Raw genomic sequence first — 15,726 nt, forward strand, 5'->3', positions numbered from 1 at the left:
GGGAATCGCCATGATGGTTTTTGGTAAACGAAATGTGAAAACGGAAGGGTGGATCGAGTTGCTTCGACGCGACGTTCACCTCCTGCGTGGCGATCGGAAAGCAAATTTCACTTCGATCAGGGAATTAGTCAAATTAGCCAATATGCGGTTTTTCAATTTCGAAAAAAGCAAAGTACTGACACAATCGAGTGTTCGCAAAGTAACTCGAATACCACGTATTGGATTAAAACGAAATATGGAATGGAATTTCTGTTGCAAGTGCGAAAGAAGTAAAATAACTTGTGGATATTTCCAACGAGCGACAAAAGACTCCTTCGACATTTATCCGCAACCCTTCTTCCGAACGATACCTCGCGCACATCTTACTGTTCGGGATGGTAAAAACAAAGACAATTGATAAGATTCATATCTTAGACTTTTATTATGCTCTCTGTATATGGTACTTTACAATATAATACAAAGGAAATCTAACGAACACGACGAGCGTTTTCTACAGCTCGGTAAGCGCGAAAAAGTCGTGCGCGTCGACACGAACGCGGAAAAGTATTTGGTATACATACACGAGTTAGCGGCAGGAAATAGTGCAGGGTGCGCAAGCGGGGTTTCTCGCACTACATACTAGAGACTGGTGCTTCTCTAATTAAAACACTGATCCGTGGCTTCGTTATCGAAGTTACGTTCTTGAATAGTGACGATCGTTCCCGAGAAACAATGCCAGCTTGAATTAAAATGTTGAACAGAAGAATGAAAGAAAAATAGCTCAACAAGTGTTACACGTACGATTGTCCGTTTCCATAGATTTCCTATCGTCGGCGAATAAGCACGTTTCTCAAGAAACACGTGTTAATAACTACCTAAAAAAATACGGAACCTACATTGCTTTATAATACTATATAGCCGTCTCGCGACGCGGCCTCTCTAACGGTTAGCGAAGACCGACGCGTTGGTCGCGTCCCATCGCGATTACGGATGGACGAGACTCGGACGCAGCTACGCGATGTTCTATACAACTAACGTGATAACAATATGCGATACAGTTGAATGAAGTAATAGCGGATCGCGTATAATAAACGAAACGACGTAAACGTTCGAAGCGTATCGGATCTCGTCGAGACTTTCCATCGGAGATCCTCCAATAATACTTTTTAGCAAAGAGTATCGCGCGTGTGGACGATCAAGGAACGCGAATACAATAAATAACACGAGAAGCACGGCTGGCTCGTCGTCCCCTAAACGAGCGTAAATCGAATCCGTGCTTCGAACGTGCAGTGTACAACCTGGATGCACGCAACTACGCGGATGGACGATTTTATACACAAAGTGAGAACGATTCGATGCGAACGATGATGCGGGATGACGTGACCGAGCTAGCGAGAGATCTCGACGTCCTTCTCCAACGGAAACTGTTAATACTTGTAATATGTACATCTTATTGTCCTTTGAACGAGTCTCGGAGCGTTGGCAACCTAGACGGAAGGAATTTCGAACTAAGATGGAGAAGCAAGCTGAATTAATCTCGAACGCAGACGTCGAGGAGCGAGAAGCTTGGTAGAGCTCGGTGGTTCGCGAAGGAGAATAGTCGCAGCGTGGTCATACAGGGATCCTCTGGTCTTTACGCGAAGGAACTCTTCAGTTTGTTGATGGCATTCGTTAGGTGGGTCATCTCCGTGTTCAACTGGGACACCATGTTCTCCAATCTGTCCACGCTGTCGAGGACCTCGACGCGTTGCGTGTGGGGGTTGTATCTGACTTCGAACGGTCGGCTCATGGTGGCCACCTGAAAACCGAAACGGTCGACGTGAGCACCGTACAAAATTCTCCTTGACTATTTTTATTGAAAATGAAATCGAGTTACTCCAATTACTTTCTAGCCAGATACTTGCATAAATGCATATAAATGTTAATCTTAAAAGTTAGTAACACGCAACTAATCTACAATTTAGGAACTGTAATAATGGCAGAAAATAGCTAGTTTGGTATCAATGAAAGAAATCGAGTTGCAAATAAATTAATAATGCGTGAGAAAGTAGTGTACCAGGCTTTACAGGGATAACTGAACGAGTTAAATTTACAGTTTACGAATTTACGATCGAAACGAACGGAGCGATACAGCTAAAGCACGCGGCGCACCAAGCATTGAAGTCTCCAACGTCGAACGACACTTACCCAACGACGGAACTTCTCCTTCGCGTCTTCGAAGCTCTCCGCGACGTAGTAAATCGGCTGGTATTCTTGATCCTGATACTTTTGAAGGGCAGTGGTCGTCGGCTCGAATGGTCGATGCTCGCATTTGTCGCTTAGCGAGTGAAGGAGTTCTCCGTAAGCGGACAGAAGCCCAGCGCCGTAAGCTTTCACCTCTGAGCCCTCCTTGCAGAGACCAAACTCGACGGTGAACCAGTAAATGGTGGACAACTTTTCGATCTCTTCGTCAGAAGCACCGAGCGAGGCTAGGCCAATCTCCTGAGAGAATTGAGCGAAGCTCGGGTCAGCCAGAAGAGGCATGTGTCCCAAGAGTTCGTGGATGCAATCTCTGTAAATCGGAAAAGGATCGATTAAAGAAGTCTCGTATTAATTGAACGACGTTCTGCGTATATTAAATGAAAGCAATTTAATTTAATCGAACGCCAGCGAGCGAGCGTTAGGGCAGCGATGAAACGCGGAGGCGAAAATGTTCGCGAAGCTTTCATCTCTGAACCAATAATGACGTATAATTTCGTTATCTAGAATTGCGCGTCGAAATAGCGTCGCATCTAAAGGCATAATGAGATCTCGTTCGACAAAATATCTACCACTTGTGAAAAGTGGAAGAGAAAATTGGGTGCGATTTTAGAAGATTGAATACAAAGAGTTGTCGAAGAAGCAAGAATTTACTCAACCTATATTTAACTCGAAATAATGTTTGCGCGCGATAATGATTGACAATTTCGGCTGATGGCGATCATATTCTTGTCCAGAGCAATTTCAGTACGTCGATATTGAAAATCCGAGGAACAGGGAAACTGCTTCACCGGAGAAACGAGTTCGCAACTGTGAAACTGCGTTATGAACGCCATCGTGTCGTTAAAAGCCAATTAGGGCTCCATTACGAGCTTAGAGAGCCATGGTAATTCCATTATTATCGTTCTCTGTGTAACAAGGGTCGCCCTCGTCATAACGCGGTATCGATTTCCGCCACCTATCTTCGCGCAAAAGGATCCTCCCACGCACACGAGCTCGCGATACGAACGCGAGGAGCAAAGCCAATAAAAATAGAGGAGATGACGTACGGATACAAATAGAAACTCTGAAATGAACACTTACGGTTCTGGAGTGTGATAAGGGCTGTTTATATGGCGCACGTATTGGGTGCTCTGGAACACCCTGAAGGCGAGACTGGACAAAAAGTCCCTGGCCGTGAGCAGTCCAGCCGCGGGTCTCAAAGTGAATCCGGTGTTTCTCTTCAAGAACTCGCTGACCTCCTGTAGCTGCGGTATGCGATGAGATTCGAAGATCTTCTCGTCCTGCAGCTTCTTGAAGACTCGCTGGTACTCGATGCAGGCGTGCTTCGGGATCAAGTCGATTACCGTGTTGAACACGCGTGACCAGGTCTCGTTCTCCGTCTCGGTGTAAGGGATGTTAGGTATCGGGTCGCCATATTTGTACGCGAACGCGATCTCGGCGATCACTTTCCTGCGGGCACGGTACTCTTTGTCGGCGAATCCAGGATGGTTCATGTCGAGATCAGGCTCGTATTTGGTCATCAAGTGGTTGCAATTGTCTAGATCGGACGCGTGTCTGGGGAACCAGGGGTCCTTAATGCTGACGGAGTTGTCGGCGAGCAAAGTGACGCCGTCCAACGCGGAGCTCTGCCGGAGATTTCTGATCAATTGCAGCAGGCTCTGCCTGGTCATGTCGACCTTGACGAGCACCTCGAATTGGAGCCCTTCCTTCTTGGACGGCCGGGACTCGACGTGGGTCACCGTTCCCTTGAAGTTCTCGATGGTCTTCAAGATCCTCGCCAGAGAACCGATCCCCTCGCGCAGACGCAGGACCAGCGCTGCTTTTTGCACGGTATGCTCGCTTTCCGGGCTTTCCGCTATGGTCTTCGCGAGGACCACTTCCTCCTCGGTCAATCCGGCATCTAGAAGAAGTCGGGAGGAAACTTTGAAGGTTATTGGGTCACGTAGCGAAGGAGGCGCTAAGTGATTTCCGCGGACGGTAATAATCGAGCAATTCAGAGTCCATTTCCGCGGAATGTCTGCTCCCTCGGGTAGTTTTATGCGGCCGGAAGGCTGGAGAGAATAAAGTACCTCTTATTGTCGCACGCGGACGTGCCTGGCGAGGACGCAGACGACGGTTGGGAAAGAAATAACTGCGTTACACATTTATCGTGGACGCGCCGAGGCGTTTCAGAGCCGAGAGAAAGGGGTCGCCGGGCTAATACGATTTTAAATGCACAAAGCGGATTCGGGAAAGCGTTGAAAGGACGAGGAAGAGAAAGAGTGCGCGTAATTCAACTCTCTTTGGTCAGCCGTGTAACACCGCCTACAATGGGAGCTGTTTCACCCTCCATTTACCCAGCTCTCCCTCTGCAACCTACCGATGGTATCTTCCAGAATTTTTACTACCCTTTGGCTTACCGCGCGGTATACGATGTACAGTAGAATCGCATTTATGCGAGCACATCGGTTGACTAAATAATTTTTAGGATAGACTCTACGATCTTCTATTTAAATGTGGCTATGATTGGAGTTTCTAACGAATAACTGTTGATAGGGGGAATTTTAGGGGGTTTTTGGGGGGAATAATTAACGTTATCTTTTATTAATACAACTTTCGTTAATGATTTAAACGCGATCTAAACGAGAGCTTGATATTAAAAACACAGAGGAAATAACTTAATAAAATAGACGTGGAATGAAATTTCGTTCTTAGAAATGTTGTTTCTACTATATTCTTGGTAAATGTACTTACCATCGTCGTAATCCTCGTCTGGTTTGCCAATGTCGCTATCCGACGAAACTTCCGCTTTAGCTTCTGCAAGTGAAATACAACATGCAACATCTAATAACACTTCGTGCAACGTCTGATAACGAAAATCTGACGCTTTAATAGGAAAAATAATTCCTGGCAAACTACGAACCTCCGTCCTTGGCAGCGCAAGCCAGCGATTCTACCTGCTCATCATCGCTGGACGAGACATCGCGTTCCGTCTCCTGAGTGCAGACAGGCTGATCGTCTAATAGCAAACGAAACGATCATGCAATATCGATAACAAGCGTACTAAATAATCGTGGAATAGATCGAAGCTCGGTTGCATCGACAACCTTTAATTAAATTCGAAAGTAGGTACTTGAAAAATGTGAAAAACGAGCAACATCAAAGGCGAGATGTAAAATATTCAAAATAAAATGCATACAACGTTAAACGTGAAGTACAAAACGTTGAAACGAAATCGTTCTATAGAATTGAAAAATGAACAACAAGATGATGCATGCGACATAATTTTCGAAAAAAAAATGAACACAGATTATTCTGGCTATCAGATGCAAAACTACATAAATGATGCATAAATGTAAAGTAACAATTAGCTACTCACCATTCGCCCGTTGACGTGCTTCTTCCAAAACGCTCTGTTTCGTTTGCTTCACGACCAACGATTCGAAGCGAGCATCGTCCACGAGAGATCGTCGTCTCGCGGGGTATCCATTCTGAACACACCAAACGATGATTTCAATATTTAAATCACGATGGAGAACACACGTGTGTAGGAACTACGCGTTAAGGTAACTCTAAATGACGGATATCCTATTTTCTATTGTCGACCAAAGCCTGAAATAGTCCTTCGCGACGAATCAAAGCGCACCTAACTTTCAAAGGCTGGACAGGAAGGCTGCAAGTAACCTTGCCAACGATTTCGAAGATGCGGAAATTAATGCTCGACACCGTCGTCCTGCTGTTGAAGGACCGGAAATTGACGGTTCCTGACAGAAGACGCACAAAGACTTTCGTACGCTCTCAAAGTAAATGGCGCTTCAAGGAATTTTCACGATCCAATTCTTGCACTCTTAAAAGGGATATGTGGCCTCTATACCTTTGTTTGGGTCAGTTGCCTTTTACTTTCCAAATGTTTTAACTAATTACGATGCTGTTAAAAACATTTGACCATTGACAATTTACAGATAATTAACGATTAAGTTCTGGTGCTGGCAAAATTTATATAATATTGTTTTACAGATTTCTGTAAAGGACTCAAAAAAGATCCTGGTTTCCATTTGACTTTAAAATCAGACGACTCTGACCTTGGTAGAAAAAATTACTTGGACAGCTTCAACTGAATATCGACGATGAAATGATTAAGAGGCTCGTCACAAATTCTTGGACGTTGCACCTAGACGCAACAGAAGAGCGTCATTCAAATTCTGAACGACCACTTTTCATGAATGGCGCGCGCGAGGCGGGACCCAGTTCCATTTTCCAACCGTGCAAAGCGGTTGGCACGGTTTAGAGAAGACATGTAGTAATCCCTTAACAACGCGTTGCGCGAAGTGGGCCAAGTACTTCGACGACCGAACGGATGGATCATCGATCGTTCTGTGTCGCGATGATTGCGTCATTTGGGCGATTAACCGATTAGAGAAGAAATTGGTCCCATCCAGCAGGTGACTCGTGAAAAGCTGCTCCGAATATTCTTTCGCTAAGAATTTACGTCCCACCGATGCCACATGATTAATTACTATAATAAAGTTACGTTCGATGTAACAATTTTTACTCCACATTTCATGAATACCGTATTACGAATTTTATAAATAAATAGTAATTTATAATTACCGCTGGAAGAGCAGGAAATTAGAAAATTCAGTACATAACAATATAACGATATAGTAGGAGCAAATTATGCTATTATTAATTCCAATAATAAATTTAATTGAAATTAAAGGAGTGTGAAAGAAGAAAAAATGAAAGAGGAGAAGTACTGGAAAAGAAACCTGAGAAGACATGAGCACAACTCCTAGGTTCAAAAGAAGAAGAGAATCAGATAAATAATGGAAAAGTTCCTGCAACTCCTCAGAGCGCATAGGAGACATTAACTTGAAAACGAGACAATGTTTATTCAGCCAGAACGTTAGAAAAAAATGAGAAATTTCAGCCTGGTGAACTGCCAAGAGCGATTTCGATCATTACGTTTGGCATTTGAAGCGAGACGAAGGTGAGTTCGCATGGGATTGGCAATTTTTTACCGCTAATGCGGCCTAATGATGCATGACAAATGCGCCCAAGGTCGGTCGTTATTTCGCCATTAAAATCATAGGCTGCTATTTAATGCTTTACATGGATTTTCGCAGCGTAACTCCTATTATACGTCACAGAAAATCAGCTACCAGTTTAAACAAACGAAACAGGTTTCTCGATTCGCCGGACCGTGGCTAAGTCGCGCGTGGAACGCGCGATCGGTTCGCGACAAACGACTGGGCGCGAAAAATTTCCACAGTGTGCTGTTAAACGCGGAGATGAAAAGTCGATCGGATAAAAATCTGGGAAACGTGGAAAGAGAAAAAAACGGATCCGAGGAAAAAAAAAGGATAACTACAGTACGACAACAACTGCTGATTGTCATGCATAATGAATCTGGTGCATTAATACAATTTTTCTAAGCGTCGAACCAAGCATTCAAATAGATCGATTAACATAGTGAATTGACGAGGAACGATATAACGAGCGTGTGTACGGAGATATGTAAATTCGTAGGCGTGTGCGTGCGCATACGTGTGCAAAGTATTACGATCGATCGTCGAGAGATCGGTAAGTGGTCAGAGGCGTTTGACGAGCGTGTGGCGAGCCTCCAAAGACGAGTAACGGAGTTCGAAGCAGCGCGTTCAGGGCCTCTCCGCGTCTCTAATTAATCATTCGACTTGTAACGACGTTCGCGTTCTCATATTCGCAAGATACTTGTAATTATCACGCGTGATCGAAGGCCGATCCATATCGCGGGCGCGATACGATCGCGCGGCTCTCGTCGAGGGTGTTCGACGCTAATTAACAAGATTTTTTCATGCAAATTTTCAACACGCGTAATTGATCGATTCGATCGAAGCCACGCAGCGCGGTGGTTGCAAATGGATGAGGAAAGAGGTGAGATCAAGGGCGGGTCATTTCTCACCCTTAGCGCAGCTAACGAGACACAGGTCCGACAAGGATCGAGAACAAGCACGCGAATAGCGGATTCTGGATCTAGATCCGGCGTACTCGCGAGTTCCGTTCGAGTGAGTCAGAGTTATCGTCGTTAAAACAGTGCATATGCGAGCTGGTTTACGTGTACGATGTTTCGTTGGTGTACCAACGCGCGTAACTCAGTCATAATTTCCAAAATTTCGTCAGTTAGTCAAGACCAGTCTCTGCCGAATTAAGCATATTCAGAGTTAGTTCCGAGTCTACGGAATTTATAATGCATGGAGAAAGTAACGAATTTGATGACCGTTTAATTAACCGGACCGACGCCGTCGTCGGTGAAAAGCGCCGATTGAGAAACTTGAGGTTTCCAATTCCTCTGTCGGTTCTCTTAATAATTAAAAAAAAAATAAAAATAAAAAAAGATTCTTGCATCGAAAGTAAAAGTAGAGGCAGGACAGTGCTCGCGAGTGAACCGATGCGAGGCGCTGTTACGAGGAATAAAAATGTCTCTCCGAGACGGCAATTAAACCGTCGCACGCGAGAAAAGACGGAGGAACGCGGCCTTGCGTTTCTAACAGACCTGGAGTATCTGTTCCGAGGCGAAATCCCCATGACCGTTATGAATGAAAAAAAAATCATGGCCTCGAGAGGAGGATTTGATTGGAAGTCGTTATTACGCGATCGTTCAGCTGGCGTTGATCGCCGCGTTAGAATCGGCCGGTACGATCACGCCATTTCCTGACGATCCGAGGGGAATTGACGGTTGCGCGTTCGACGATGAATAGCGGGAAAGGAAGCCTTAATTACAGCCCGCGTGACATAATTTATCGTCACATTAGACGCCTTAACTGACGACAAGAGACGTAAGGACGACTTGTATACTGTCTTTAATCCGTACGTTCTGAGAGACAGATTTAACCGTTTCGACTGTTTCCCTGTTCGTAACGCTTCCGCCATTGTGGCCGTATAAAAAGAAGACTCGAACAAACACATTTTCATACTGTTACGAAACCGTTTAGTATGCCGATAAAGGTAATAAAAATGCTAATGTCCTATAGATAGAATGCAACGCAATGTGAGTGAACGACAAGGTCATTAATGTTACGCAACCGCTGTAATAATTAATCACGCGTACTTTCCCTATGCTTTCGGGTCTTCTCTTCGTTTTCAGGCTAAGAATTTCACTGGCACGGCTCGCTCGAACGAGGAGTATCACGTTCGCGTGTGTATCGTTTATTTTTTATTCCATTCGTTACGAAATACAACTATACGAGAGTCCACGCAGGCGAGCTCGATAAAGGAATCTTCCGCATAACGGAAGTTTCCAACTTCTGGGTTGAATCTCACGATGACTTTCTTTCGACTACGTGTTGCCACTCGATTGAACAGCCGCGATATTTCGAACGTCGTATATATTTCTGGACGGAAAATAAAAGTTTGAAATTTGCGAGAATTTGCATTTGCCGCGATTATTAAGAACCGCCGTTCGAAAGATATCGCGGCAGCCATTATTACGGGGGATTTAATAACGGGGGAAAGCAGAGAAGGAGTGCCCGCAATCGCAGCGCGACGTGATAGAATCGTAGCAGTTCAAACGCGCGGCAAACTTCCCGCGCTTTCTCGCGATCCCGTCCAGTTCTGTTTAACACTCGACTTCACCGTTTCCTCGACAATTACCTATGAAAATATACTCCACGCGACATCGCGAGAACATTTAACACCTAAACAGCCGTCGCTTGACAATTTTTCCGTCAATCTCTCCCTCTCTTTCAAAAATCATCGAAACCGTCATGGTTCCTCATCAGTCCCGAATCCCTCGATTAAACTACTCACCTCGATACTGTAAGATTTCTTGATTGCGAACATTTCACGGTTCTTCTGCGCCGCTGCGACAGCCATCATATCCGTCGTGTTGTATTTCTTAGCGAAAACTCTTCAAGCCGAAAATTCGACTACTCTCGTCCCACGGGGAGCTTAGAGATGTACGGTAATATACGGCTGAGCTTTTCACCAGCGTCTGCTCGAGCAGCTCGATGGGTCACCAGGGATAACAATCTCGTGCGTTCCTCTGCGAGTAATCACCAACCACCGTCTTCGTCTCTTCTTCTAGGATCCGGGTATCCCCTAGCTTCTCTATTCCTTCCTCTAAGATCGCAATTGTTTCTCACTGGAACTCGGCTATCTGCTCTTCCGTTCGCCTCGATTCCTCCGATCGGTACGACTCGACGGCGACGAGAACAACAACGGCGACGACGCTGACAACAACGACAGATCTCTCCTGGCGTTAGTCCGCTTTGGATGAAGCGTACGAGCGAATGCGCCTACGGGGCGGATTGCCGCCGCATATAAACGTTGCCTCCCTTCACCGCCGGTTAATGTCGGGGTCAGGGGTGCCCCCACCCCACCCTCGTTTCGGGTGGTCCACCGGCTGCAGCCACCACCAGCACCGTTGCCGTTGCCGCCGCCACCACCATCGCGTCCTCCCAGCACTGCCGCTTCCACCGATCGCGCAGACCAGCTTTTCGAATACCACGAGGTGCCTCGACGACTCCTCGTGTCTCCTGTCGAATCCCAGCTGTTTTGCCTGAATTTTGCACTTAAACTCTGTTCGAGGAACAGAAATCAGACGTGAAACATTTTTCACCTCACGTATGGCACCACCATTAATTTTTTCTTTTTCTTTTGCTTCTATTTTACTGGTCAGTATTTTAATCCCTTTTGTCAGTATTTAAATATAAATGGTCAGTGTTACACTTTAATATCAAACGTTATATTTGTTATTATGTATTAATTTAATACATTAAATATTATTGTTTTAAAAAATAATCTATCCGTTATTAGCCATAATTTAATTTAATATATAAAGAATGATGCTATGTGTATTTGTTTTACGTATAGAGACATTTTTAAGTGTAATTCCTTTTTTCGAGTTACAACAAATCTATAATGGAATGGATTTATTATAATACTGTGTTTTTTTCTGCTTTATATTGTCTGTTTATTAATTTTATACTGACTACAATGATACTGTAACAGTATCAATCGCATACTGACCGTTTTGGTAACGAAACACTGATCAAAAGTTGATTTAAATACCAACTAAAAATAGATTTAAATACCGACCATTTAATTCGTTGCCTATTTTCTTTTGTTTCGTAGTTTATGCTGTGTGTTGCATATAATTTGGTGTACGCTGTTCTTTTGTATCAATGTACGTTATAGTTTGTGGTGGGCTGTTTTTGGAAATGAGAGTACACGTGCAAAGATTGAATTGGTACTAGTTAGAGCTATTAAAGGAATTTTTCTTTATTTTCTTTTAGATTTGTTTCAAAACGACACTTTAATTAACATATCACTTAACACTGAAACTACCAAAGCAATAAAAATGGTAGCCGTGTGAAGTATTACAGAAATTTTCCATTCAAACATCTTATATTATTTTTTCTTCGAAAGAAATTACAATATTTTAATCGTCTTTAGTTTTATTACCAAGAAATTACATTTCCATTGAATGCAGTGGTAAAAGTTTCGATGGCATCTCGAAGAAGATAATTTATTATTAATTGACCTTTGCCCTGCGACGCGTGCTATTTCTTTAGCCTTCTACATCTTATCAGAGATTGGATAAGGATTCCCACCATTCCTTTCGATGAAATTCTGATTTCCTAAACGATACATTAGTCAAACTATTTTGCAGTGAGTAACAATGTAACCAGTAACTCACAAAGCATTTAAAACTTTCGTTCGCTGCCATATCTACAGATACCATACGTTCATTACTACTTTGTACTTGTTTGCATGCATTCTACACCCATTTCGAAACTATTTTTCTTCATACGTATCAACAGGGAGACATTTAGATTTTTTTCTTTCAAGAATAATTATTCGCAACGAGAATGTTGTCCGAACAGGAATAATGATTCGATACGAAGAGGAGGAAAATTTCCTCGCGTAACCGGCGCGCGTCGACGTCACAGAGCGCGTCACTGAAATCGCTGGCAGTTGGGAACTCCCAAGGCACGGTCGCGTGGATTCCGTTGATCCCTCGGGCTGGACTCGTTCCACTCTCGCCATGGATTCCCCGAGTGGAGCGAGTTACCCAGAATCGATCTCGTTCGCCAGCGGAAAGAGAAGGACGAGAGGGACCAGTTGCGAGCGGCCCCGATCGCGAATCGGTGGCTCGCGCGGAGCAGGCTCGACCGATCCACCTGACCGATCCACGCTGACGCGTTAATCCCGCTCGCGATCCGGATCGTTGCATCGTTACGCAGACCTGTTCCGCGTTTACGCGTTTCTAGGAATTGCGATTCTAGGTGAAACCGCAGGAAGAACTGCGGTCGAGAAACTCCCATTTTTTGCCTTGCTTCCCCTTTTCGCGGCCACGAATTCGATATTCAAACGGAGGCTCGCGATCGAGGGACGTGTGTCTCATGCAAATCAAATGAGAAACTTCCCACTAGTTTTTTTTCTACTTGGTTATGATGCATGATTCCTTTTAATATCGCAATTTATGCTTTTTTTATTTTTTTTTTTTTTTTTTTCATTATTCTGGGGAATGTAAGATTTGTCATGGGATATTTTGATATCCTTGCTCATTTATAGGGAATATAGAATATCTTGTATTTTTAGACGCATCGTGGATTATTCTAAGCAACAAATTCCAGAAAAAAATTACCTTCCTCATTGATTCAACGTAAATTAAATTACAGTGTTTATTCTTTATTAGAAGTGTAAATTTACATTGACGGTACTTTTTTTCTTCTTCATTCTCACGCGCCGTTTTCTTGATTTATTTACTTTATATAATGAACGTACTGTAGGCGATAATTTTAATTCTATTAGTCTGGGAAATGCGTGGTAGAGATCGTTTAATAAAAAAATAAAAGATAGAACCACTTCTAGTTGAACGGACCACGCACTTGTGTTACTGAAACCAGTCGATACAGGATCGTTGCTCGTGATTGCAAATATTTATGAAAAATTCATTACTGTTGTTGCAGAATGCAGTTCTTTTTGCAAAATTCTGCGGCTTTTTCGTTCAACTTACACTTTCTTTCCTCGGTCACTGTCGACGAAATGGTGAAAAGAAACGTGACCATGAAGCTTACGCTTTTTCTACTATCTTTTCCAATGTTGTAATCGCAAATATAAAACATACATATTTCATACATTCCATACCGCGAACAATTACCATTTATTCTAATTCTTCTTTAATTGCATACCTCGAGTAATTAACTTTAGATCGAGCAATAGATTAGGGCGAATTTTTGAGTGGAAGCAGCATTGAAGTGAAACATCGAGAAGCCGGAAGCTCGATGTCGACCTTCCTCTTATCTATCCCAAGGATCCAACATTAGAAATACAATGATTAATAATACAGAGTTGTACAGATCTCCAGGATACCACGCGTGCACGCGTACAAGGCTCGAGTCCGCCGTCGGTGCTCCAAATGAGACGAGATCTTACTTTCATACGTCAAGGCCGCTCTAAGAGCAAGGAAACGGAGCGGCACTTGCTCTGCGTCGATGAAACCCTCGCGCGTACTCCGCAAATCGGTTTCTGCGCTCTCGATCGCGCGCGTTGGAGCGCATTTTTGTCCTTTTCTTCATTTAGAAAGCAAACCCCGCGTCGGAGCCTGGAGAATCGACGTTCGTCGATGCTCGTGACGCATCCATCGCGCTTCGATATCGATGGAGGATCGGGTGAACGACGCAAAAAGCGAGAAATCGATGACATCGATGCATCACGGCTCAAGAAATGTTAACTGTCTACGCGCGTTTTCTCCCTACCTTTTACTTTACGCACGTTAATTACTTTTATGGCGCGCGCGAAATGCACGCGTTTACGAAACGCACGCGCATACTTCGCACGGATGTTTCGCCGTTTGAAATCGAGGATGCGTCGCGAACATATCTCGCCAAGGGAGGGATATTTACGGCGAGCCTAACACCAATGTGTCACATGCGTTTTTTATGTGACGTCCGATCGCAAGAATGGTGCCATCTCTATCCGTGCAATGGTTATTGATGCACGATAAAATACATATTTCCAATATCTCTAAGTTATGCCAGCAATAACAACTCGTGAAAATATCTCCTCGCGTAGAACCCGTTGGGCTCCGATCGATATTTCCTCGACTAACGCAATGATTCATTTGTCGAAAAAGTATAAATCACCGATCCCGACAATTATTCAGCCCGGTGTAATCGATCTTACATAACGCAACGCGAGCTGGTTTATCCTTTCGAAAAAAATCGAGAACATAAAGTTCCCCGTTAAAATGGAGCACGAGAGGCACCATTCGTTACTCTGGAAGGTTTCCTATCGTTCCGTTTCCACGTGTGGCAATATTTCCATGCACGCCAGCTTCCATGGAAACGTACCAACGTAACGATTCTGGTTATGGGCCCTGTCGACTTCTTCTCGTACCACGTCATCGGATAGCTTCAGCAATTTTCGATTGGTCGCAGACATTTAAAGAACGCGTCGAAAAATCCATCGTATCCCGTGGCAGTAATTTCTCATCGCGTCAATCTGCAACGAATGACGCGGTTCAGGCATCGTACCACGAGACTGTCCCTTTGTCTGTTTAATAAAGCGGGGTGGACCGGTTCTCGGATAGTTTCCCCCTTTTTCGCCGCACGTAATGTGATTTACCGTCATTATTTTTTAACAACATTTTCCTCGTACGCAAACCGTGCGTAAAATGGAAAATTAAAGGACACGCGGTTAATGAAATATACTTTGAGGAAACTATCATGAGCGCATAGCATGATCGCGCATTTTCCTTAGAAACGCCATTAGTTCTCCTGTTTTTTATTTTGGTTACTCTGATTCACGTAGTTGCTCGACGTCCATTTACGAAATATTGTACGAGACGCTTGATCTTTCCTAGCAGAGGCACAAGAGATTTCCTGTTTCATTTTCTCGCCTGTAAGAGTCGCGTAAACTTTGATCGAAACGTTTTCTGGAGCGTTTTCGAGAACCAACCGATCGAACGTAGTCTGGAGTTTAATTGTTGCGAGATGTGGAACAGGCTGGTATGCAACGACACGTTAATTAGCACGCGGAAAAGCGTTTAAGGTCGCGCGGATAAAACAGAGAACGCGGGACTCGGTGGTTCTGATCACCATGAATGGTAATGGCGGGCAGTGAGTTCGTTGGTTCATAAACAAATTCCTGAAGAGTTGGGATGACGTAATTTTTTTTAATTGACACATTGGGACATTGCAGATTCATTTTAATACGATTCTGCAATATACGTATGATCATTTTTTCGTCGTTAACTTTCACTTTCGGGTGATTTTAACGCAAGTGAAGAACAACCACTGTGTTTACATCCAAGTGACGTAATATTAAATACCTTTTTATTATAAAAGGAGTAGCTTTGAAATTTAACGATACTATTGTCCGTAAGGAGAGCATTATTTATTTTTGCGCCTAAAATAATGCATCGCACAGTAGAGTTAATTCTATCTAATATTCTTATCCATAATTTACGAAGAGACTTGCAGCAATTAGTCATTAATCCAACCGATTACATAAAGTCTTTCATGGCAATCACGCATAAAAAAT

General features: G+C 43.7%; 1 protein-coding gene across 1 annotated transcript; it reads right to left on the reverse strand.

Annotated features, from left to right (window-relative positions):
• Positions 1 to 397: 397 nt before the first annotated feature.
• On the reverse strand, positions 398 to 10,131 carry Ple (tyrosine hydroxylase ple). The gene is made up of 7 exons (XM_076902299.1): positions 9,985 to 10,131; positions 5,579 to 5,690; positions 5,123 to 5,218; positions 4,954 to 5,016; positions 3,301 to 4,120; positions 2,167 to 2,530; positions 398 to 1,777 (listed from the first exon to the last, which is right to left on the reverse strand). Exons 1-7 carry the CDS (start codon positions 10,051 to 10,053, stop codon positions 1,613 to 1,615), a joined length of 1,689 nt encoding a protein of 562 aa, XP_076758414.1. The 5' UTR covers positions 10,054 to 10,131; the 3' UTR covers positions 398 to 1,612.
• Between the last annotated feature and the right edge of the window lie 5,595 nt (positions 10,132 to 15,726).

The sequence above is a fragment of the Xylocopa sonorina genome, chromosome 10, assembly GCF_050948175.1.
Source record: "Xylocopa sonorina isolate GNS202 chromosome 10, iyXylSono1_principal, whole genome shotgun sequence".
Classification (NCBI taxonomy): domain Eukaryota; kingdom Metazoa; phylum Arthropoda; class Insecta; order Hymenoptera; family Apidae; genus Xylocopa; species Xylocopa sonorina.

What these genes read in the sequence shown, in the direction of transcription:
- Ple (XM_076902299.1), bottom strand. Translation starts at nt 10,053, where the DNA reads ATGATGGCTGTCGCAGCGGCGCAGAAGAACCGTGAAATGTTCGCAATC. An exon ending in AGCACGTCAACGGGCGAATG is followed by an intron (nt 5,219 to 5,578) that starts GTGAGTAGCTAA and finishes GTTTGCTATTAG; the next exon opens with ACGATCAGCCTGTCTGCACT. An exon ending in AGACGAGGATTACGACGATG is followed by an intron (nt 4,121 to 4,953) that starts GTAAGTACATTT and finishes GACTTCTTCTAG; the next exon opens with ATGCCGGATTGACCGAGGAG.